The sequence below is a fragment of the Amblyraja radiata genome, chromosome 11 (genome assembly GCF_010909765.2).
Source record: "Amblyraja radiata isolate CabotCenter1 chromosome 11, sAmbRad1.1.pri, whole genome shotgun sequence".
Classification (NCBI taxonomy): Eukaryota; Metazoa; Chordata; class Chondrichthyes; order Rajiformes; family Rajidae; genus Amblyraja; species Amblyraja radiata.
Window position 1 is genome coordinate 12,434,899 of NC_045966.1, and position 26,899 is coordinate 12,461,797.

The window sequence follows — 26,899 nt, forward strand, 5'->3', positions numbered from 1 at the left end:
CAATCAACTCATTTACAGTGTATAGATACGTGATAAGGGAATAACGTTTAGTGCAATGTAAAGCCAGCAAAGTCCGATCAAGGATAGTCCGTGGGTCACCAACGAGGCAGATTCAAGTACAAAAATGATAGGTTAATTTAACAAAGCTAAAATGATGACGCTGCAAAAACAAGATTACTTTTTTTTAAAGGATCCATAATAAATCTTGTCATTTCCAAATGCCATCTAATTAAGGTCGATATTTATTTACCAATTTATTTTGTCTTGAGTTTGAATGTCGGAGGGCTTTAGCCTGATTACTGCAAAAACAATATATTTTAAGAACATTGAACCATAATAAATCTTGTCATTTGCACCTTCGATCTAATTAAGGTGGATATTTATTCACCAATTAATTGTGTCTGAGCATGATTGTCAGTGGACCCACAGACCCACATGATTGTCAGTGGACCCACAGACCCACATGATTGTCAGTGGACCCACAGACCCACATGATTGTCAGTGGACCCACAGACCCACATGATTGTCAGTGGACCCACAGACCCACAGTCTTGGCAATCCAGGCCTGCAGAGCGTTGCTTTGTGGGATTGTAGTTTAATCACGCGGTGGATTACAGGGATATCCGGCAGATTGAACTACAACCCCCATAATGCGCCACGGCTCCCGCCTTCTCCCTCGGGGGGGGGGGGCCCACTTCGTGCTTTCCGCCAGTCATGGTCACACGCGCTGCGCAGTGGGTTTGTAGTTCCCACACCCTGTCGATTGCTGGGACATCCGGAAGAAGGAACTACAACGCCCACAATGCCGAGCGCCTCCCTCCTTCTCCCGTGTGACGCGTTTCGCGCTTTCCGCCAGTCACGGTCAAAGCAGCTGCGGCTGGAGATGGAGGTGTTCTGTCGCCTTCTTCACGACCCACCCACCCACCGGACAACCGTCCGACCAAAGCTGCCGAGGCGGAGCATGTAAGCAGAACAAAAACAAAACAACCCACCAAACAAACAATTCTCGTGTTGCTATTTACTGTTGTGATGATGTGGGTCGAGTTGTGTTGGGGGAAGAAGGAGTTCTTGTGGTAAATTAGGAAGTGCGTAGGGGCCTCCCTTGGCTCAGGTAGTCAGTCCCTTGGGGGCAGACACAAAATACTGGAGTAACTCAGCGGAACAGGCAGCATCTCTAGGGATAAAAACAATAGGAATATCACCTAATAGTGATAGGAACGGTTCAATTAATGTCAAGTGTACTATTATTGTTTTTTTTTGTGTGTACCTATATGTGCGTGTATATATCAATACATTATATATAGTGTGTGTGCGCATTTGTAAGTATGGTATATACACCCACTGAACTTTTTTCTCGTTTATTGTTTCGAAACAGGTGCAGGAGTAGGCTATTCGGCCCTTCGAGCCAGCACCATCATTCAATATGATCATGGCCGATCAATAAAATCAGTGCCCCGTTCCTGCTTTTTCCACACATTCCTTGATTCCGTTAGCCCAAAGAGCTAAATCTAACTTTCTCTTGAAAACATCCAGTGAATTGGCCTACATTGCCTTCTGTGGCAGCAAATTCAGTGTATTATGTTTACATATTCTGTTCTAATGCAAGTAAGAATTTCATTGTTCTAGCTGGGACATATGACAATAAAATGCAAGATTGGCACAAAAAGCAGGAGTAACAGCGGGACAGACAGCATCTCTGGAGAGAAGGAATGGGTGACATTTTGGGTCGAGACCCTTCTTCACACACTCTTGACTCCTGAACTGTCAGTCAGCAACTGCAATAATTGTGTGGGAAGGAACTGCAGATGCTGGTTTTACACCGAAGATAGACACAAAATGCTGCAGTAACAGCGGGTCAGGCAGCATCTCTAGAGAAAAAAGAATATCACTGTCTTGGTAAAGGGCATCTTGTGACTAACCCCTTAATTTGAGTGCAAACCATTTCCTCTGCTAGGGTGTCTGGAAACATCAATGCATAGAATCCAGGCAATTTTAACACAAGCTTCTGAAGCTGCCAGTCCCCAACTGAGACCTGCAATTATCACCTTAGTCATTCTGCTCACCCCAGCACATTGAACAGCAATCCTCATAGACAACTTCTCCACACCCAGCTACAAGAGGGCTGGGATTATTTCCAAGATCCTGACACCAGACCATTATCAGCGAATACTTGTATAATGATATGATGACCACTTTCAATTCTGACTGAATTTGCACTCTCATTCTTAGAATTGCATTTCGAATGCAGTTCGTTGTCTCTGTACTGTACACTGACAATGACAATTAAAATTGAATCTGAATCTGAATTGCATTTTCGAGATTCAAGAGAGTTTATTGTCATGTGTCCCAGATAGGACAATGAAATTCTTGCTTTGCTTCAGCACAACAGAATATAGCAGGCATGAATAATCCATATACCATTATTTAAATATATACACACATGAATAAATAAACAGATAAAGTGCAAATAAACAGATAATGTGCTATGAATGGTCAGAGTTTTGTATGAGTTGAGTTTAATAGCCTGATAGCTGTGGGGAATTAGCTATTCCTGAACCTGGATGTTGCAGTCTTCAGGCTCCTGTATCTTCTACCTGTAGGTAGCGGGGAGATGAGTGTGTGGCCAGGATGTTGCTGCCAGCCTTTTTGAGGCAGCGACTGCGATAGATCCCTTCGATGATAGGGAGGTCAGAGCCGATGATGGACTGGGCAGTATTTACTACTTTTTGTAGTCTTTTCCGCTCCTGGGCACTCAAGTTGCCGAACTAAGCCACGATGCAACCGGTCAGCGTGCTCTCTACTGTGCACCTGTAGAAGTTTGAGAGAGTCTTCCTTGACATACCGACTCTCCAATCTCAGGAAGTAGAGGTGCTGATGTGCTTTCTTTATAATTGCATCAGTGTTATCGGACCAGGAGAGATCTTCAGAGATGTGCACGCCCAGGAATTTGAAGCTCTTGACCCTTTCCACCATTGACCTGTTGATATAAACGGGACTGTGGGTCCCCATCCTACCCCTTCCAAAGTCCACAATCAGTTCCTTGGTTTTGCTGGTGTTGAGGGCCAGGTTATTGTGCTGGAACCATTTGGTCAGTCGGTCGATCTCTCTTCTATACTCTGGCTCGTCCCCATCAGTGACACGTCCCACAACAGTGGTGTCGTCAGCGAACTTGATGGTGTTCGCACTATGACCGGCTATGCAGTCATGGGTATGGAGTGAGTACAGCAGGGGGCTGAGCACGCAGCCTTGAGGTGCTCCCGTGCTGATTGTTATCGAGGCTGACACCTTTCCACCACTTCGAACAGTCTGTGGTCTGAATGAGGAAGTCGAGGATCCAATTGCAGAGGGATGCGCAGAGACCCCGTTCTGCGAGTTTGGTAACCAACTTGGACCATTTGATCACTAAGCAAAGCTTAAAGTATTCCAGTGCAGTGTCACAACTTCTCGGGAAGTACAAATACACCTTAACTGAGGTTCAGTCTGAAGAAGGATCTCGACCCGAAACGTCACCTATTCCTTCGCTCCATAGATGCTGCCTCACCCGCTGAGTTTCTCCAGCATTCTTGTCTACCTTTGATTTTTCCAACATCTGCAGTTCTTTCTTAAACATAGTTCCTCATTCTCTCTTGTTTTAAATACTAGAATGCATTTGTTACCTTCCAATTTGTGGAAACCATTCTAGATTCCAAGGTAGACATTCCAAGTATGTGTGGGAAGGAACTTCAGATGCTGTTTTGCACTGAAGATAGACACAAAATGCTGGAGTAACTCAGCAGGACAGGCAGCATCTCTGGACAGAAGGAAAAGGTGATGTTTCTGGCCGAGACCCTTCTTTAGACTGAGAGCCGGGGAGAGGGAAATGAGAGATATGAAAGGGTAAGGTGTGAAAACTAAGTCGTTTTGAAAGATGACAATGAAACCATTCATGATCTCCACAAAGATGTCCTCCCAAATCTTGGGATGGATGTCATTGCGTCTTATGGCTTTATTGGTTTTCAGTTTTTTTAAGTGTCACATTCTTTACTGAAGCATAACACAAAATGGGCAACCATCATTAACAGCTGCAAATCAAAGATCTACCAGTAATCTACAATCACAATAGTAAAGAACCACAAGAAGATTCCAGAAGGCCTATGTTTACTTCTCACATCTCAGTGGCCTCTTCTCTGTGAAGGTTGACTGTTTTTAAACACTATTCGTACAACGCCACAGCTTTTGGCACATCAGAGGAAAAAGTATTTAAACGGTTAAATCTCAAAGCCCAAATTTGTGTTCTACCAACTGTCCATGATTCTTTCTCTTCTGTAGGCTTCCAAAACATGGAATCCATACAAGTGTCACTTCCATAAAAATGCCACCCATAAAAATGCCATCAGTAGGAAAGACACCTTCCAAAATTCCTCCAAACCACTGGAAGATAATATAATCAGCATCCTTTATTTCACCCACTCTGAGGTGCCAATCAGTTCTAATGGACACACAAAATCATTCACAAGCCCAAAATAGACATCCCTTTCTGTTCTTCCAGCATATTGTCACTCCAGATTCCTACATCTGCAGTTCCTGGTCACCTTTTTCCAAAGATCTTTCACAGCAAGAGAAAAGAGGTAATCAAAGGTTTTGATAAAAATGAATAAAATTGATTAAAATCAAAAGATTTTAAGGTGAGAGGAGAGTAACCTGAGGGGCATCCTTTTTCCACACAGAGGATGATGGGTATATGAAACAAGCTAAGTATGGAATGAGCTATCACGAGGTAGTTGAGATGGGCACTATTTAACAATTTAAAATACATTTGGACAGGTGCATGGATAAGAATGGTTTAGAAGGATATGGGGTAAACACTGGCAGGTGGGACCACTGTTGATGAGGCATCTTAGTCAGCATGGGGAAGTTGGGCCAAAGGACCAATAAGTATATAACTTATTGATATGACTTTATGTTCAAAGCCTTCTTAGTACAAAAACCCCATGAACATTTGGTCATGTAGAGGTGTTTAAAATGATGCTGAGAACTTTTGGGTTGGTACTAAATTTGCCTGTATTTTTAATCACGACCACAGAGTAATCCAAGATAGAAGGAGCATTCCTCTGATTAACCCACCAAAAAGCTCCTTGCCCCAATTGTACAGGAGTCTCTATGTCTCAATTACTAGCCACAGATTCCCAAGTGGCAACCATTTGGAGGTACAGCACCTCATATTTTGCTTGGGCAGCTTATAACCCAGCAGTAGGAATATTGATTTCTCTAACTTCAAGTAACCCTTGCTTGGAACGTGTTTTACTTTATTCATATCAAGGCACCGATCTGACATTTACCTCTCTCTCCCCATCCCTCCCCACCCTAGTTCTCTGACTAGTTTCACTTTTTTCCAGATTAATTTTGCTGAGTGTATGCCTAGGTGTCACCTCCCTCTCAGCCTGCAATGATCATTCTACATTTCTTTGATCAGCATTGCTTTGATCTGTCCTTTTCGCACCTCACCCTTCAACATGTCTCTAGTTTTCCTCTTCCCTAACTCTTGATCTGATGATGGGTCTCGACCCGAAATATCACCTATTCATTTTACCCAAAAGTGAAGCTCAGTTGCTGAGTATATTCAAGACAAATAAAGTTTAGATACCAAGGAAATCAAAGAATATGAGTTGGTTTATGATATTTGCACTAAGGTAGGAACCCGTGGTAGAACAGTGGAGCAGATGAGGGTCTAAATGGATTACTCTGTATCCTTATTATATTCTTGTGTTTGCTACTGCCACTATGAAATAGATAGAAGTTGATTTCTTCCCCTTTGGTCTACCTACAGTACTTGAGTTTGACTTGATTGTATTTGTGTATAATATTATAATAATAATAATAAATTTTATTTAATGGGCGCCTTTCATACATCTCAAGGACACCTTACATAGTAATCGGAATAAAAACATATAATCGGAGTAAAACAAGTAATTAAAGACATCACAATGACACAAATTAAAAACAGAATTCAATCCAAAAACAGAAAATCAAAAACACAGTGTGAAGAGAGAGCAGCGGCAACCAAATCGTGCCAGCGTCCACTCTCTCTTCACGGCAGCCATCTTGGACACAGACCTACAAGACTACAGTTAGACAAAAAAAATCATCCCCCCACAGTGGATAGCACTGTGGGGGAAGGCACAATGTCCAGTCCCCACCCCATGTTCACCCCAAAGTCAGGCCTATTGAGGCCACCGCAATTGCCTCTACGGAGGCCCGATGTCCCTGGCCGTTCTCACCGGGTGGTCTTGCCCCGGCGTCGGGAGAGTCCTTTCGGCGGCTGGGCCACTTGGAACGGCCGCTTCTTGGTTGGAGCCCGCGGCTGCCGAAGCCGACAAGGCTGCGTCGGTTTGGCGCTCCTAGGCTCCAGATGAAAAAGTCGGCGCCCGCTCTCCTCACTGCCGCCTTGCCGCCTCTACGCACGCCGTCTCTCCGCACGCCGCCTCTCCGCTCCACAAACCCGCAGCCCGGAGATGTTGCTCACGGCGGTCCAGCTCGCCAGAGCTCCAGCGCGGCGACCCAGGCAAGGCATCGCCCGCTCCGCTCCAGCGCTCCAGCGCTCCAATGCAGTGCCGCCACGCAGGCCGAGGTGCTGGGTGGTTCCCGCCAAGAAACGGCGCTCCAAGCCCGCTGGTAGGCCACGACGACGGGTCGACGGGCAGCCCGGAAAAAAGGCTGCCACACCGACCAGGTAGGGACCTATAAATAAAGTAACACCTACCCCCCCACATTAAAAGACCATATCCCCTACAAACAAAAAAACAGGACTCACTAAAAACTAAAAAAAAAACGAATTTAAGACGGACGGCTGCTGCTAGCAGCCGTTCACCAAGATAGCTCCTCCTCCGAATGGGGTGTTTGAAGACCCCGGCAAGTGTTTTTCTCACAGTTTGAGGCTGCTTTCAACATAGATTTTTGCATTCTAAAGCTAAAGGGTTCCAGTAGTTTGCATAGTTTCTATTTTGCAGAAAGTCATTAGGGTGGAGTTTATCAGGTCAACAATGGGCATAATGTCTTGAGTGGATAATTGCAGTTCTACATTTCACAGCATGCCTATCACTAGACAAACCTGCAAAAAGATGAGGGGAGGGGTTTAAATATGGTGTGCGCGTTGCACAAATAAATTGACTTGGCTACCTTTGTGGCATTGCACTGGTAATCTATATATATATTTCCCCTGCCACTAATCTGTCACGAGTGGCCATTAGTGTGGGAGAATATTTCTTTGCTATGTTGAATCTCCCAATTCTTTCCAGATGAAGTAGATATGTACTGCTTGACAATGGTCTACTTTGCTCTATTCCCTATTTGCCAATAACTGCAGTCTGTTTGGGTATGATCTCATTCTCCATTGCCCCAAACTTTTTCCTCCAATTTGTTCTTAAACGTTTTGGCAGTAAATAACTCCAAAGCTTATATCCTATGCAGCTAGAAGCAGTGTGAAAGGTAGGATCAAGATTAGGAAATTGGTCCTTTGTCATATATTCCACTGTACATTATGCACTTCATTTCCAACAAAAATAATAATGTTTCTCAATAATGCCTTTATTGAATCCCTCTATCATTTTGAAAACTTGTTTTATTTTGGTGATTTTTCTCAAAAATCACTATATCTTTCCTGAAACTGTCTAAGCAGAACTGAAGATTGCACATAATACAAAACAACGGCACTTCGTATAGCTTAATCGTTTTTCTTTTCTGGCGAAGGAAGGACTCTGCTGCAATTGACAAGCAAGAATTTAATTGTCCTATCTGGGACACATGACAATAAATTCTCTTGACTTGAATTGAGGCAGTGATGACATATCCAAGCCGTATTTCTGTATAATATTAAGCAGGAAAAAACATGGCCAGAAGTTGTTTCTTTTGCATTTTATATATATTTTTTAATGTACAAATCTTGCAAGAGTGAATTTTATTCTGTCTCAAATTTTTGCATAATGATTTGTGAATTCATGACGGATGAATTTTACCATAAACCAAATGGCCATAATGTGAGGGCCCCCTGCATAGCTAATTCACTTCATATTTACTCTACATGTACATTGCTGATTGAAATACATAATGCTCTTAATATTATTGTTGTAATTCCAATTTTTAAAGTAGTTAGTGCAAATATGATTACTTTGCATTATTTTACCTGGTGATATTCTGCTCTGGTGCTGATCCAGTTGTACATGAAAAGTTACTCCAGCATGCACATCCTGCGAAGTAATGATCATATTGCATGTAATTGGAAGCAAATCGTAGTTTCCGAAGCCATTTCTTCCTGGCTTGTTAAAGTTTTAGTTCCAATTATATAGTTTTTGTGCTTATCGGTTAAACTCTTCTTCCTTTCTCTAACTATTTCCAAATAGTGTCCCTTTCACTGCCTCTTTTGGAGCTTATACTTTATCTTTTTATTATGGGCATCAACAAAATTTTCAAGCAGTTGCTGAAACAAAAGGAAATCTAGAATTACATCCAAGTAATATTATATGGAAAGTGGGTATAATTGGGTATTTTGATAGTCTTATGGTTCAAACAATGGGAACGCTTGCACAAAGTATGATTTAGTTAAGGATAGATTATTGAAACACAGCAGAAAAACCGGGAATGGTGACAACAAATGAGATTTGTCTTTAAGGTTTGGGGAATAATAAAATGGTGTTTATAAAATGTTGCCGTACTGCTGCCAATAAAAAGTAGACCAACTGTGTGAATTCCATCTTTAAGTGGTGGAAGCAATACATCATTTTGGGGAATAAGTGAATTCAGCATCAATATTAGAATTAGAATTAGAATTAGATCCTTTATTTGTCATTCAGACCTTACGGTCTGAACGAAATGTCGTTACCTGCAGCCATACATATAATAATAAACAACAGAACAGACAGTAAACACAAATTAACATCCACCACAGTGAGTCCACCAAGCACCTCCTCACTGTGATGCAGGCAAAAATCTTAGGGCTGCTGTCTCTTCCCTCCTCTTCTCCCTCTGCGCTGAGGTGATACCCCACCGGGCGATGGTAAGTCAGTCCCGCGGCTCACCGAGCTCCGCGAATAATAATGCTGTTTTTGAGAATGTTTTATGTTTCTCTACTGGAAATGATGAGACAGGTAGTCAAGGCCATGGGGCCCTTATTTTCACATAGATACACCTAACCATAAAACTTGATCAGGAAGTTGCAAGTAACTTGTAAATTCACCATTAATTAGTATTCTAATTTATTGTATGTAGTTGAAGCCATTATGTGGAATTTACAACAAATAATGGTATATTTTTGATACTACATAGAAGCTACACAAGAAAGTGGAATGAAACAATCTCGGGTCGAGCAGCATCTGCAGAGAGGGGAGGAATTGTGGGTACCCTGCATCAGGACACATATGGTTGGAGACAGGAAAATGAAAGTTATACTGTTGCATGGTGGAGTTATCTAAAGAAAATAATTTTGGTGGCTGTTTATTTACCCATTTCACAGGGATTAGATTGTTCAAAAGATTCATTCATTCAAGGGTGAAACAGATGAATGAAAGTGCAGAGGATAGTTTCACGAAATGAACAATATTGTTTGTTATTACTTGAAATTGAGTTTAGCAAAAGTTTAAATCAACCAAAATCAGAATAATTATCTGTAGTAGCATTAATGCAACTCATGGCTCCTCCATGTGAGAGCTGTTCCCAATTAAATGCTAATATAAATTTTGTGGTATGAGCTTGTGTGGATAGACACATTTTTGCACATAATATGATGTGCATATTGAATTAAATATTCAATATGCCAAATTTTTTCGCATTATTTCCAATATTCCAATATTTTGCATTATATATTTTTTGTCAGATTGCCTTTAAAACTGATAAATTGTACACATTTTGTTGCATTATCTTATACAATCTACATAATGCAGTATTATTGCATTCATTTTCAGAATGGGCAATAGTAGACAGATTCAAAACATTTAAAAAAAAAATTAACATTACTGATGACAACTGATTGAATTAAGTGGAGTTCATTATTGAACCTTCACCTTCATGTCATCTTGCTTTAGGTGGAGACCATTGAAATTGACGGATAGACTACTCCGGATTTGGTTCAGTAAACTCTCCTACTGTGGTCATATGCATATGGTCATTTGAGTTAATCTACTACACCCTGGAGATATATGACACATCGATGTTGAAGAATGAATATTGCAAGGAAACATGAAAATTATCATCACATATTTGCAGCAAATGTGTATGTAAGCAGTAACAGTGGCAGACTTTAGTCTGCTTGAAACTCGCTTTTCCTCCAGGGTAATGAGATGCCAGCAGGTCAAACACCAGCTCAGGTGTTTGATTTGCATCCATCTCCAATTGGCTTCTAAGGCGCTAGTAAATTGGTGCAGTTCAAGAAAAAGAATGTATATGCAACCAGTGACTTTGAATTCAGACAATAGTGCATTTCAGGAGACTTGGATAAATTAGCTCAAGCCCCTTAGAGTTGGGTACTAGTGACAGTATAGGTTTGCGTGAACATGTCTGGTTTTGTCAGTCCAACTTGATACTTCCTCTTTTTTTCCATTTCTAGTTAATATTCATTCAGTCATTTTAAATATTTTTATAGCACCCACCCAAAATGGGTAAAACGACCAATTTTAGAGGAGGTTAGATTTGCAAATGTTTAAAGAACATAACAAAGTGCACTTTTAATATTGAGTAAACCTAAACTCTTTGCTTTATTAAATATCTTCATATAAATAGTTTTAAGTCCTGAGATAGCTTCAAAGCTGGTTAATTGGATTTAATATTTATTATAATTGAATGCAGAATTCTTTTTTTTCAATTAAAGGTAACAAATCGTCTTTCCTTTTCAGAATGAAGCAGAACAGAGTTAAGCAAAAGCTTGGGATCCAGCCTCCTTCCTTTGTCGATAAAGTAAATAAAAGGCAGATGACTGGCTTTGTTCAAGACAGTGAGACTTCAAACATTTCTTGTGAAGACTGGGGAAACCTACACTATGATTTGATTCTGCACATCTTCCAGTACTTGCCATTGGTGGATCGGGCTTGTGCATCATCCGTATGCAGAACCTGGAATGAAGCTTTTCACATGCCTGAGCTATGGAGACGGTTTGAGTTTGAATTGAATCAGCCAGCAACATCCTATTTGAATTCCACTCACCCGGATCTTATCCAGCAGATAATCAAAAAACATGCTGATCATTTGTAATATGTCAGTTTTAAGGTAAAAAGAAGCTAGCGCTGAACTGCAGTTTAGAAACAAAATAAGCCAACAATGCATGTTAGGAGACTCAATAAGCAGATGCTGGAATCTTGAGCAAATCACAGTGCTGGAGGAACTCACCAGGTCAGGCAGCATCTGTGAAGGGAATGCATAGACAACATGTTGTGATGTGAATCTTCATGTTACATTTGAATATTGTGTCCTATTCTGACCACCACATTGCAATGGAGTATGTGCAAAGGAGATATATGAAAATGGGGCTAGGAGTGAAAAATAATTAGATCAGATAGCTTAATTATTTTATTTTGGAATAGTAGGACATGTGGAAGCATTAAATTGAGCGGCTTGGATAAAGTAAATTGGAAGGACCCTCCCCCTTAGCTGCACGATTGGTCGAAGCATTAGAGGGAAGACGAAGTATAATCTTTTCACCCAAAAGCTGGAGGGGTTTGAAGTTCAATGCCTGAAAGTGTATTGGAAGTGGATAACCCAGCACATTTAATTCCCTGGTTGTATATTTCAAGAGCAATGACCCGCAGGACTATAAGAATTTACTAGAGTGTGGAATTGGGTTGGTTATCTCGTTGACACTGTTAGGATGGGTTGATTGCTAGTTTTGCGAGTTTTATGTGCCTTTGGCTAACTAGGCTCTGGATTTCCCTCTCTTCCTGCTCATTTGCATCTCCTTAAAGGCAATCCTTCAAACCATTCTTTTCATGTGTTTGGTTGTTTATCCTGATACCACAGTTTGGTGTAAAATTTTGTTTGATAGTGTGAAGTAGTGTGAGCTGGTGGCCTTGCGCGAGTGACTTTGAGTCCCACTGCGGGGCCATGGACTTACCATTGGAGCCTGTGATCCCTTGCCTGGGATCGATACTCCAACTGCAGCCTGCGGATTCCAACATCGAGGATCTCGCATTCTCGGGTAGAGGCTGATGTCCGGGAGCTCAAGTCGCAGGAGGTTTGATTCGGGAGTCCGATCGCCCGGCACGGGGTGCTGAGATCCCCCCAATGCGGGAGCTTGATCGCCCCGACGGGGAGGGCCCGACCGCCAGCTACAGGAGCCAAGATCGTCCTGTCAAAGGAGGCTCGAGGCCAAAGAAAGGAAGAAATTGGACTTTTTTTTTTCCTTCCATCACTGTGAGGAATGTGGAGGAATTGCTGTTAAATGTATTTTGTGTGTTTTGTTGCTTTTTATTGGTATGACTAGGGCAGATCAAATTCCTCATGTTTCAAAACATACTTGGCTAATGTATGATTATGATTGTGATGTGACTGATACTTTGGTACCAAATATGACAGAATTGAAATTGATTCATGCATTCTTGACTGTTTTGGTTGGTGGTAGATATAGTTTTTCATTTTGTATACTCTTGTGAAGGAATGAGGCAATGCAGAATTTCTTCAGGCAAGTTGTTAAGCCATAAAGTCTGCCACTTTTGATGTTAAATTCTATTCTAGCATTTTATGAACATGCCACCAAGTATACAAATGTCATGTAGAAGTGCTGTGGAAGTTTAATGTCATGGTATGGTGTATTAAAACTTTGAGGTCTTTTCTTGCCTTCATTAGGTTGACAGTAGCACTGAGTGCAGAGGCAGCCTGTGATATCCTTTCACAACTGGTCAACTGTTCAGTAAAAACCCTGGGACTGATCTCCACAGCAAGGCCTAGTTTCATGAATTTGTCAAAGGTACTTTTTCAGTTTTACATCTTTTAAATTCCCTTGCTTATCGCTACGCGTCATTCATTCTCACATTTTTGTTTTCACAGTCACGCTTCGTATCAGCTCTGACTGGTGTTTGTCAACTCCAAGTCACTGTCATCGATCAAGATTAATGATACACCAATAGACGATCCATCTCTAAAGGTTTTGGTAACTAATAACAGTGACACCCTGAAACTGTTGAAAATGAGCAGTTGCCCTTATGTTTCACCCGCAGGTAAATTGAAGTTTACAGTGTAACTCTCAATTCATCAATTAGTACTTTAGGGTATTGCAGGAGTGTACCTATTATATTTCTACTCTAGTATACTGATCCTGGGAAGTCAGTATAGAGGAGTTATTTTGATATTGCTATACTTCCCTAAACTCGTCATCTTCCATGTCGTTGAATACAGATGAGTAATATTCATTTAGAACCTTGCACACATTGCCTGGGTCTATACTCGGATTATCCCATCACTCCTAGATTGCTCTGCTCTACAACTCTCCCCAGAGCCCTGCCATTCACTCTGTAGATCCCGCTATTGTCTGACTTCCCAAATGCAACACTTTGTGTATTAAACTCCATAAACCATTCCTCAGCCCACTTGCCAAACTGATTACGATCCTGGTGAAATTTTTGATAACCATCTTGGATATCTACAATGCAACCCACTTTCACATTTGCACATTTGTTAATCATACCTTATTTCTCATCCAAATCATTGATGGGCCAAATGGTCATCTGTACCTTTGATTCCATTAATTTGATTGTTATTATTATTTAAGAAAAATCCTGTCTGAAGGAACAGTAGTACATTTCTCAAATCACATTGCTCATTCCTGAATTTGAAACTGATTGTATCACTACATGGTGAGGGGAGTTACTAAATTTATATTATTTCCTATCCAATTTGGATTACTCAGCATGACAATACTAGTATAGATAAGTTTCAGACCAATGGTATGCTACTTTCCATTTAACCACATCTACTTTTTTTGCACGCAAAATCATTTTGCTACACAAAGATTTCAGTTGTATGGAAAATTGTTCCTTTTGTACCATTGCTTTTATTTCTTTTGAAATTCTCAGGCCTTTTTGTTCTTATCACAAACTGTTGAAATTGCTAAGAAATTCACTTGAAATAATTCGTACATAGGGGGATTCGTACCTATCCTCACATGATGGTGCTGTCATGTACCTCTTGCTGTCTCAAATTATGGGTGATTTAATTGTGTTTTCTATTGATTGCATTTTTGTTGCTCTTTAATAATCATTTTATTTTTGCACAGGCATTCTCTGTGTGGCAGACCAGTGCTATGGCCTCAGAGAGCTGGCGCTAAACTGTTACCTTCTGAGCGATGAGTTGCTCTTGGCCCTTTCCAGTGAAAAGCATGTTAATCTAGAACAACTTTGCATTGACGTGGTGAGTGAGAATCCTGGAGAGACACAATTTCACAGCATAAAAAAGAGTAGCTGGGATGCTCTCGTTAAACACTCCAAAAGTCAACATCGTCATGTACTTCTTTCTGTACGAAGAAGAGTTTGACCCATTTTTCCATGACAAAACCCCAGTCACACACATCTATTTTGGCCGTGCGGTCAGTCAGCAGATGTTGGGTCGGATTGGAATGAACTGTCCGAGATTGATCGAACTGGTGGTCTGTGCAAATGGTCGCCATCCTCTGGATGATGAGCTGATTTGCATTGCAGAGCGTTGCAAGAACCTAACTGCTATAGGTCTGGGTGAATGTGATGTATCGTGCAGTGCATTTGTAGAATTTGTGAAGCGCTGTGGAGGACGGCTAACCCAGTTATCCATCATGGAGGAAGTGCTGATACCAGATCAGAAATATAACGTGGAACAAATCCACTGGGAGGTTTCCAAATATCTGGGAAGGGTATGGTTCCCAGATATGTGTTCAAAAGGGAACTGCAGATGCTGGAATATCGAAGGTACACAAAATTGCTGGAGGAACTCAGCGGGTGCAGCAGCATCTATGGAGCGAAGGAAATAGGCGACGTTTCGGGCCGAAACCCTTCTTCAGACTCTTCCCAGATATGATGCCCACATAGTAAAGTTGGTGCATGTTATCTGAAATGGACAATGAGAAACACTTTACTCTGCTTCATCAGCAAATAAAGCATACTTATAAATCCATCTGCATCCTAATAAGAATGAATAAGCTAAGAGTTGTGAAAGCCAAGATCTGTTGGAATGCACTTTGAGTATGGATTCTGAACTGACCATGTTCGTGACTGGTTCCAACTACTTGCAGATTTTCTCATTTCAAAACTAAATTGTTTTTTGTATTTCCTTCATTGGCTTTTTGCTCATGGTCTGAAATGATTCTCTTGAAATGATCCTCTCACTGCCCCCCCCCCCCCCCCCCCCCCCCCCCCCCCCCCTGCTTCCTTCCAACTCTACGACCACATCTTAACCCACACCCATTACCACAGCCACGTTTGCTTTCTTGGGACTTGCCTGCACCTCCATCTTGTACCTCATGGATTCCAGTTCCCTACCTCCCAGTTCGGACCCAACCCGGACTATAGATTCTGTCAGGCACGGATCTCCTTCCGTGCCCTGCGTTTGACTCTGGCTACTGCCGGCACTAGCAGGATCTTGCTTTGACTCTCCCGCAACTTCAGGCCTCACTCACCCACACCTGCAACGGACCCCAACTATACTTCATCCTATGGCAGATCCACGTCTTGAATAAACGATTCCTTGCCTACTTGGACTCCACCAAGGACCGTAAACTCGCCCGCTTCCAGGCCGCTCCTGCCACCGACTCTCCGCGACTCGACCGCCTGCAGGCCCCGGGCCCCAACGTTGGCCCGTGCCGCCCGCCCAAACACTACCAAGCCCAGTCCCGCGACGCCATCTTTGCCACGAGGAGCAGCACCAACACTCACTGCCTCCCTGACCGATCTCAGGCCCGGACCACCAAGACGTCGCCGACCTCCACATGGCCGCTGCCGCCAAATTTCACCGACCCACCGATGACGCCGAACCTCGCAGCCTCACTGGGACCTCTGACTATCGCCACCTCACCGGGACCGCCAACCCTCGCTGGTACCTCCGACTATTGCCGCCTCACTGATAACGCCGATCCTCGCTGTCTCCCTGGGACCGCAGACCCTCGCCGCATTACCGGCCATCCGCTGGCCGGGACTTCCGACACTTCGCCCGCTGACCCGGACTCCACTCCCTGCGGGCCTCCACCAGTGACTCTACCGGCCCTCGCCATTCCACCACCCACCAGCAGGCCGCAGCCATCGCCTTACTTGAGTCCTAGGCTCAGCCTGAAGTCTCCACGCTGCGGACTCACACACCACGGTCCTAGTGCTCCCCCCCCAACCCCCCCACACACGGGGAACCTCAGTGGGTGTTCCACTGGGTCTTTCCCTTCTCCCCTGTACCATATGATCCCAGCTCATCTCCACCCACACTATAGTCCTCAAACCTCCCTCCTTTCTGACCACCCACCTATCAGACATCGCTTCGGCCTCCGTCCACTCACCTGCCTTCCTCCGGCCCCAACCCACGGAGAGGCGACTTTTTCCATGTCGCATCCCTCGCGGCCTAACACCATGGATTGGTGCAGCCTTTCCCGGAGTCGGGCCCGGAGTTTCAGCAGCGGGCACAGTGTGGACTTTTCATCGCGGAGCGGGTGAGCCCTTGCCGGGGTCGCCAGAAGGCAGTGCTCCGATCGCTGGCCCACGGACTGTTACAGCCTGAAGCCGTGGTCTGCGGAGCTCCTAGCCGCGGGCGGGGACCCCTCGCTAGGGATGGACGGGGAAGAGCTCCGATCGACGGCCAGCGGGAGGTATGAAAGGAGGGAGGTATGAGGCCCCCAGAAAGCGCCGATTCGGAACCTCCAAGCCGCGACCTTCCCAACGTCGGAGTTTCAACCATCCCGACGAGAGGGCCTGTACATCAGGCCGTCCGTCGCGGCGACTACGGAGATTATGTCCCCGACCAAGGGTGAACAATGGAGGAGGAGGACTGACTGTATTTTGTGCTTTCCACCGCAGTGAAGAATGCTGTTGTGGATGTTTGTGTTTAATTCTATTGTGTATTGTGTGTGTTTTGATTGTACTGCTGCTGGCAAATTCATTTCACTGCACTTATATGTGTATGTGATGAATAAAACTGACTGAACCCCCATCCTTGCCGTGTGTTCACCATCCCCCCCCTGACCACCTCCCCTCTCTGGTACCGAATGGTCTATCCTCAGCAGAGGCCTCGCCTTTGTTCCCCTCCGTTCCCACCTCAATGTGTTCCGTGTCCGCCACGATGTGGAGTTCGTCTTCCGCTGCCTCCGCATCCAAGCATTTTTCCATGGTAAGGAGTCCTCGCCCCCTAGTGATGACCGCTTCTCCCGTCTCCAATGGATCCCCTCCTCTTGGACTCCCCCTTATGGCATCTATCTTCTTTAGACCGTTTCATTTTAAACTGCTAGCGGGACATCAACCGCCTCAACTTTTCAACTCTCCTTTCTCACTCTAACCTCTTCCCCCCCCCCCCCCCCCCCCCACTGAATGTACAGCCCTCCACTCTGCAACAACCCCGACTGGGTGATCAAACCTGCTGACAAGGGAGGTGCCGTGGTAGTCTGGCGCGCTGACCTCTACTGGTCTGAGGCCAGGTGCCAACTCTCAGACACCTTATCCTTGGACCATGACCCCACTGACGAGCACCAGGCCATCATCTCAAACAATGGCTTCATCGCTTCCGGCTCCCTGCCTTCCCAAGCCTCCAACCTCATCGTTACCCACCCCCGCCGGCCCAATTTTACCTTCTCCCCAAAATCCACAAACCTGACTGTCCTGGCAGACCCATTGTTTCTGCTTGTTCTTGTCCCACCAAACTTATTTCCATATACCCCGACTCCATCCTATCCCCTCCCCCCCCCCCCCCCCCCCCCCCCCCTCCCCCTGTCAAATCCCTCCCTACCTATGTCCAAGACATCTCACACGCACTTCGTCCTCCAGGACTTCCGGTTTCCAGGCCCCCACTCCCTCATCTTCACCATGGATGTCCAGTCACTCTACACCTCCATCCCCCACCAGGAGGGTCTTAAAGCCCTCAGTTTCTTTCTCGACCACAGAACGAACTAATCCCAGTCTATTAATACTCTCCTCCGCCTAGCAAAGCTGGTCCTTGCCCTCAACAACTTTTCCTTTGACTCCTCCCATTTCCTCCAAATCCAAGGCGTAGCTATGGGCACATGGATGGGCCCCAGCTGTGCCTACCTCTTTGTAGGGTACGTCGAACAATCCTTGTTTGAAGCGTACCGTGGCCCTATTCCCAAACTCTACCTCCGCTACATTTACGACTGCATTGGTGCCACCTCCTGCACCCATGCAGAAATCACTGACCATCCGTTTCACCACTAACTTCCATCTGACACTCAAATTCACCTGGACCATTTCCGACATCTCCCTACCGTTTGAAGATCTCACTATCTCCATCGCAGGTAACAGACTACTGACCGACATATACTACAAACCCACTGACTCCCATGGCTATCTGGACTACACTTCTTCCCACCCTGCTTCCTGTAAGGACTCCATCCCCTACTCCCAATTCCACCGTCTACGCCGCATCTGCACATAGGATGAGGTGTTCCAAACCAGGGCATTGGAGAAGTCCTCATTCTTTAGGGAACGGAGGTTCCCCTCTTCGACTATAGATGAGGCTCTCACCAGGGTCACCTCTATATCCCATAACTCTGCTCTCACTCCCCATCCCCCCCACTCATAACAAGGGCAGAGACCTCTTGTCCTCATCTTCCACCCTACCAGCCGTCACATACAACAAATAATCCTCTGACATTTTTGCCACCTCCAACAGGATTCCAACACTGGCCACATCTTCCCATCTCCTCCCCTTTCGGCTTTCCGCAGAGACCGCTCCCTACGTAACTCCTTGGACAGTTCGTCCTTTCCCACCCAAACCACCCCCTCCCCTGGTACTTTCCTTCGCAACCACAGGAAATGCTACACTTGTCGCAATAATGACAATAAATTGTATGTTATTGTTATAAATTGTATGTTATTTACCACCCCCCTCGACTCCATCCTAGGACCCAAACAGTCTTTCCAGGCAAGGCAGAGGTTCACCTGCACCTCCTCCAACCTCATCTATTGCATCCGCTGCTCTAGGTGTCAACTGTTCTACATCGGTGAGATCAAGCGCAGGCTTGGCGATCACTTCGCCCAACACCTCCGCACAGTTCGCATTAACCACCAACCTGATCTCCCGGTGGCTCAGCACTTCAACTCCCCCTCCCATTCCGAATCCGACCTTTCTGTCCTGGGCCTTGCAGTTCCACCGCAAAATTGGAGGAGCAACACCTTATATTTTGCTTGGGTAGTTTACACCTCAGCGGTATGAACATTGACTCTCCAATGTCAGGTAGTCCTTGCTTTCTCCCTCCTTCACCTCCCCTACCCAGCTCTCCCACAGCCTACTGTTCCGCCTCTTCCTTTTTTCTTCCCGCCCCCCCCACCCCCACATTAGTCTGAAGAAGGGTCTCGACCCAAAATGTCACTTATTTCTTCGCTCCATAGATGCTGCCTCACACGCTGAGTTTCTCCAGCATTTTTGTCTACCTCTTGAAAATTGAGATGTTATTTAATATTGCAGACAGGTCAATTAATTCATTTGTGATTGTGCACAATATTGCTCTTTTTCTTGTGTGCACTTTCCCTTTGAGGTGAGGTACATTGTAGTGGATTAATTTATTGTGTTGGCTTATTTAATTTTGTTTTGATTCCGGCGCTTTTTTATTAAAATATACATAGGCAGTAGCGTATTTAATAAAATTTACTCGGCATGTGACCGAAAGGAAACAATAACATGAACTGAAACACTAGAAACCTCTTGGAAGTGTACCAGTTATAATATGTAAGAAGGAAGTGCAGATGCTGGTTTAAACCGAAGATAGACACAAAAAGCTGGAGTAACTCAACGGGACAGGCAGCATCTCTGGAGAAAGGGAATGGGTCACGTTTCTGGCTGAGATCCATCTTCAGACTGGTTAGGAATAAGGAAACGAGAGATATAGATGGTGATGTGGAGAGATAAAGATCAATGAATGAAAGATATGTAAAAAATTAACAATGGTAAAGGAAATAGACCATTATAAGTTGTTAGTAGGCTGAAAATGAGAAGCTAGTGCAACTTGTGTGGGGGAGGGATAGAGAGGGAATGCCGGGGCTACCTTGTGAGATAAATCAATATACCGCAATGCTGTAAGCTGCGCAAGCAAAATATGATGCTGTTCCTCCAATTTGCATTTAGCCTCACTCTGACAATGGAGGAAACCTTTGTGTAGGATGTGTCCAGCAGTCGGGAGGTCGGGTTGGTTCAGGCGGGCTGAGCGAAGGTGTTCCACGAAACGATCGCCCAGTCTGCGTTTGGTCTCCCCGAAACGTCACCCATTCCTTCTCTCCAGAGATACTGCCTGTCCCGCTGAGTGACTCCAGCTTTTTGTGTCTATTAGTTATAATATCCAGTTTAATTCTGTTATTTTTAGCTGAGAAGTTTTGAATTCCTGTTTAATGTCCTTTTGTGAATTTTGTTTCTCTGTAAATGTAATTTAGAGTTTTATTTTGTGTATTTCAGCAAAATCTGCATTTAGCAATTACCTTTTTATAGCAGATTTGTTCAATTCCATTTTATTTATTCAAAGTTGGAACAATTTATTTTAGCTTTATTTATCTCTGCATTGGTTATCATTTGTATTTTATGTTTGTAATATTTGAGATCTATTCAAGCGTGCAAACATTTTGAAAAATTGAATTTTCAATATTCTGTGACTGCAACTTGACAGCATATGTATGAAGAGAAATAATCGTAAAGGTGTAAATTGAAATCAGCAATTAATATGGGCATCTTTCAGTTGTAATGCCTCCATATGCTACATATTGGAGTTTTGATATAAAATAACTACAGTGTAGTTGATTATTAAATGATGTGAAAATTATTCTGATGTAAAAATAGCAATGTTAGATTTTGAAAACACAGAAACACTGATTAGAGATTCATTTAGAAAGATTTTAATTCATTTCAGTTTGTTTACTCAGTTTCCAATGCTAATAATGGGTAGATCAACTCTGTAAATATGAGGAAATTAAAACACTTAGTTTAGCATTATCAGCAAATGCATTTTGCACAGTGAATGTAATAGATTATCAACCTTGGTAGCTCCAAAACAATTACCAGACCATGGACACATGGTTGAAATTTACCTGCAGTCGTATGATGATGTTTGTTCAGTTTAATCCAATTAAAAGTTAGAATACAATTAGTAAAACAAAAACACAAGCTGTGGTGTCATTCTGGATGCGATCACAAAAGCAAAGGTAATTTGAATACCACTGAACCTGTATGAACATGAAACTTGCGTGGAACACAGTGCTCGTGTAACTCAGTCTGAAGATGGGTCCCAAACCAAAACATCACATATCCATGTCCTCTGGAGAGAGAGAGACACACACAAAATGCTGGAGTAACTCTGCGGCTCAGGCAGCATCTATGGAGAAAAGGAATGAATTATGTTTCGGGTCGAGAACCTTCTTCAGACTCGGACCACCACAGATGCTGCCTGTCCTGCTGAGTTACTCCAGCATTTTAGAACATTCTAGCATCTTCATTTCCGTGGGTCTCGTGTGTACATTATATTACATTAGCTTAAACTAAAAATGTTTTGCAAGCGCAACAAAGATCTGTCTACATTAAATCCTTCACAAAGTTACTGAATAGATCCAACAAATACTGCAGCTATTAAAACATATTTGTGTGCTTGAATGGATTAAATTAGTGATGATGTTGATTGCAGTTTTAAAATAATAAAACCATTTGACTTGTGTTTAATATAGTGTTTAACTTATATTGTAATTGCTTGTCCCAGTTAGGCTTTCAATTTATTTTGTGACGTGACTCAACTTTGTATTTGGTTACTATTCTAAGGTTACTACCCTAAAAGAAAGCTTAATTTAGTCAGAATCTTTTTCCAGAAAACATTTTTTGGGTGAATTTGCAGAATTGAATTACCAACTAAATATGTGTCCTAAAAAACACTGATACCAAGTGATTTTGTTGTATATTGAGACATCTATTAAGTTCATTAAAACTGTTTTTTATGAATGCTAATTAAAATATTTTCATGAAGATGTATTGTTTAACTATTCATTTGAGTTTTACAAAGTATATGTATTTTCTTACTGTGATTATAAAGTTCAGAAATCAAAGGTGAACGATTTATACTATGTAATTGTTTGGAGCAGGTGACTACTTCAGATCATTTAAAACAAGCTGTTTCATTTTCTGGCTTATTTATATTTAAGATTTATAAAGTTTGTGTTTCTATAAGTCACCAGACCAAGTAGGACTTGTTGGGTCCCGTCCCCTCAACGCGCATTTTTTTTGGACTCCAGGGGAAAAATCTCTTCCAGAATATGGAAACATTTTACCGTTACCGTTTTTCGCGAAGATGTGATCTCACACACACACACACACACACAAAAATAAATAAATACACATCCAAGATCAGAGTTTTATAAGTATAGAGATTTCACATTTAATATTAAACATGATCAGGTCGTTGATCGTCACCAAACTACTAAAATCCAGTTTTAGCCAATTTTGGAAAGAGGTGTTTTGGGAGATTTCCACACCTTTTAAAGTGTCATTTTAAATTTCCTGGCAACCAAATTCTATGGCTGCCTCAGTTTGGGAGAAATTAGAGATGGACAATAAACGTTAGCGTTAACAGTGATGAGCACATTCCACAGCAAAATATAATACGCCCTTATACGTATGGAAAGCCCCATTGGACATTTGCCCACAATTTATCAAATCACATCTGTATTTGATCTATAAATGTTTTCTCCAAAATTAGCTAATTTCTAACATCTGTAAAATTAGATCTTCATTGACAACCATCGTTTCCTCTACATAAAAACACAGCAGAAAACGTTAGATGAAGTATTTCACTCAGACAATCTTCCATGCTAAATCTATTTGCGAACCTGCTTGTGTTCCTGTTCTAACTACGGTGGGCAGCATGGTGGTACAGTGGTAGATTTGCTGCCTAACTGCTAGACACCCGGGTTTGATTCTGACTACAGGTGCTGTCTGTACACTTTCCCCGTGACCTGCATGGGTTTTCTCCAGATCCCTCTGTTTCCTTCCACACTCCAAAGGGTTGCAGGTTGATTGGCATTGGTAATATTGTAAATTGTTCTTGGTGTGTAGGATAGTGCAAGTGTACAGAAATCATGGTCGATGTGGGGTGGAAGATTGCAACCTTCACGTGGTCCGCCCTGTTTCGACGAATGCAATCAACCTGGCGGGCACAATCAAATTAGATCAAATAGAACAAGTTGTCCTACAACTTTAGGCTTTGCACTCCATACGCAAGACGAAGAGTGGTCGGTGTGGACTTGGTGGGCTGAAAGGCCTGTTTCCGTGCTGTATCTCAAAAGTCAGTTGGGAGGGGGGAAATGTATTTTGCGAAATAAACGTGCCAGCAGTTTTCTTCATGGAAGTCAATTTAAGAACTTGAGCATTGTTAAAATATCTACCTTTATTTCCATTTACTTGTTTAATGAAAATCATTCAGTTCTGAGAATGCCTCCCACTTGTATCAGATACTATTTCCTTATCTCTAAGCCCCTTCAGTGTTTGCTTCTTGTATAGTTTCAATGGAATATGATGTGATCAGCAGAGAAAAATCCTCTTGAGTAATGCACTTTTTAAGTAAAACAATTAAATCTTGCCAAGGCACACAGCCTGATATAATGGATATGTTTATTAGATATTTTTTTTAATAAGATATCAGTACTAAAAGTTGGTGCTTAGGAATGGGCTAGAACTTTGAAGTGTGAAATTTGTTTGGTGTAACAGTTGATTAATACATCAGTTTGGCCAATTGTTCTTTCAATGGAATGGAATCAAGAAATGACTTGTGCCCAACAATAACAGCTTGAATTTTCAAGCGGTTGAATATTCTTAGTAGTACTCATTGATTGCAGAAGCTTGACTTGTCTTGAACTTTTCAAATAGGGGATTTCCCAGATTCGTTATCCATTCTTCAAGGTACTACAAAGGCAAATATTTTATTTGGGTTGACTGCTGACTATGATTGTGCTTGCATCCAGAACTCCAAAGAGGACCTGCATCATCTGTTAGCACATTTGGCTTTCTCCCCCATAACTGGCGACACAGTGGCGCAGGGGAATAACTGCTGCCTTTACAACACCTGAGACCCTAATTCGACCCTGACTACAGGTGCTGTGTGTACAGAGTTTGTACCAGTGACCGTGTGGGGTTTTTCCTGGTGCTTCAGTTTCCTCCCACATTCCACAGATGTGCAAGTTTGTAGGCTAATTTGCTTTGGTAAATTTGAAAATTGTCCTTAGTGTATAATTTGTGCTAGTGTATGGGTGACTGCTGGTCGGCATGGACTCAGTGAGCCTAAATATTTGATTCCACACGGATGAAAAATCCAGGCTCCTTCTTGCGTGTGGCGTGTACAACCTAAAGTTGGAGGAAAACTTGTTCTATTTAATCTTATTTGATTGTGCACGCCGGGTTGATTGCATTCGTTGAAACAGGGCGGACCACGTGAAGGTTGCAATCTTCCACCCTAGGCTCCTTCTGATTTTAACGCATGTATCTCACCAAGATTTCTGGTAACTTTTCTACCAGAGCGATAGATTTGGCGGATAAAGTAATTATATACCATGCATGGTGCAAAGAAGAAAAGATATGCATATACAATGTAAGTAGACTTTCCCAACATACCATCTTGTTTTTCTGCTATGTGGACATTCTACCAGGTAGGTTTATTTCGGACCCCAGCACATGAAGATCAACTGATTGCCTTGCAGGCCGGAGCCCCTCGGGCTGGGAAAGCCAGCGACCAACGGCCCATGGATCTGTGGAGCACAAGGCTGGGGCCTGGCTCGGCGCCATGGAGCCATCTGGAGAGGAGCCGGCGGCAATAGTGAAGTGGTCGGCGCGATGGTCGACGATGGCGCTGACCGATGGACGAGGACAGACACATGGAAGGGCGTGGGGGGACTGCCGTGAGTGAGGGGGAAGAACAATGGAGGACCTGGCGTGGGTGGACCATCGTGAAGGAGCGGGAAGAACAATGGAGGACACGGCATGGGGCAGGGGGAAGAACGAGAGGACCTGATGTGGGGGACTGCCATGCAGAGGGTGAGGTGGGGGAAAACAAATGGGAACCTGGCGCAGGGGTTCTTTGTAACTTTGTAAGTGCCCTTTCGGGGTGACTGCATACCTTGGCTATGCAAACAAAGAATTTGATCATGACTTGTCACATGTGACAATAAAGCATTCATTCATTTTAGAAATGTCCATTTATGTTGGATTACGGCTGATATCTGTGGTACCCAGTAAGTTCCAACTTTGCAGTTCCAAGAATTAACGTGATGTTTCCTCCCATGTAAATTAGTCACTGTAAATAGGGTGCATGGGGTGGGGAAAGTGGAGGGCAGAAGAGTATGGTGTTGATATACATCCACTCTTCAGACCCAAGGCAGGAGGACCTATGTGGGCTAATTGGCTTCTGCAAATCCTCCCCAGTGTGTAGGATAGAATTAGGGGATATAGGATAGAGCTAGTGTATGAGCACTCATTGGTCAGCATGAATTAACAGCAGTCTGAAGAAGGGTTCCGACCCGAAACGTCACCAATCTTATTTGAAAAATGGTTAATTTCCGAAATAGGATAGCCAGAATGGATCCATTCGAAACTTAATGGTGGTTTAAGAAGTGGAAATAGCTTATGAATAACTCTTCACAATAGACCAAATAATTGATAATATATTCCATTTACAATAACAGAGCTGATTGAAGTTAGTGAAATGTTTGAGGACTGCAAGTCAAAGGCACTGTATGACATCGACATGCCAATTAATTCTAATTTAAACAACCAAAACCTTTGTTATTTGATTCAGAGCAGATTGATCACAAACAAAAATTGTCTAGTCTATACCCTCAGAAGTAACTCGTACAAGACTTTCAGAATTGTAACCTGGAGCTCTGACTGATGATGCAGGAAGAGTTATTTCAAGACTATATGCATGGGTAGCTCTTAAAACACACCCACAGCTTTGGCTCTTCCTTGCAATGGCTTTTCATTGTGTGCCGGTATGAACCTAGTTATGCTCCTTATATGCCAGGTAAATCTGAAGGAATCGTGTGATGATCCCACCTTCTCAGGTGTTTACAGGAAAGTTTGAAAGGACATTGTGTCTGAACCTCAGATTAAAAAAAAAAAACATGTCTATGAAAGGGCGGGGGGGGGGGGGGGGGGGGGGAGATGAAAAGGAAACAGCGTGTTCAGCTATCTGAACACAAAGCCTCTGTTAAAAGAACAAATATATGATACAAGGAAAGCATTGCAAATGAAAGCCAAGGTAATTTTCCTCAGTGCATCAGCCGCTCCCAGTTGCTATTTCAACATCTCCTGCTGAGGGATTTTTAGGCATTTGTCATGCATCACCAAAACCTTGCCACTAAACATAAAATTCAGATATCGTGCTGCTTTGTGACGTCAAAGAGTTAAGATTATAGTTATTTTTCCATTCTTTGAACTCCCCGAGCCTCTGCATGTTGAAAAACCTTTGAAAAGCCTCATTAAAAAGGTCACAAAAACCCAACGTTTTAATTTTTAAGTAGGCACTGCACCTTCGGATCTGCAGATGTACTGTACTTAAAAAGTTGATGGAAGCTGATCTTATAAACAATTTAAAAATAAGAAGGGGAACTAACAGGATTATTTACAGAAAGCATGGATGTGAGTGAGATTATGACTGTCCTTTCTCAGTTAAAATAGACCACTCTCTTCCTGAACTGTAAGGTTCAATGATCCTATGAATCTGAGAAGTATACTCATTGTTTAATTTTGGAAAGAG

The 26,899-nt window shown here is 43.0% G+C and overlaps 1 protein-coding gene across 1 annotated transcript; it reads left to right on the top strand.

Annotated features, from left to right (window-relative positions):
* Nucleotides 1-866: 866 nt before the first annotated feature.
* On the top strand, nucleotides 867-15,315 carry fbxl3 (F-box and leucine rich repeat protein 3). Its single transcript, XM_033029338.1, is given in 10 exon segments — nucleotides 867-966; nucleotides 8,498-8,502; nucleotides 10,860-11,229; nucleotides 12,802-12,818; nucleotides 12,820-12,922; nucleotides 13,003-13,025; nucleotides 13,027-13,172; nucleotides 14,228-14,432; nucleotides 14,434-14,849; nucleotides 14,995-15,315. Coding segments are annotated over 8 exon segments (1,296 nt in total). The 5' UTR covers nucleotides 867-966; nucleotides 8,498-8,502; nucleotide 10,860; the 3' UTR covers nucleotides 15,012-15,315.
* The last annotated feature ends 11,584 nt before the right edge of the window (nucleotides 15,316-26,899 follow it).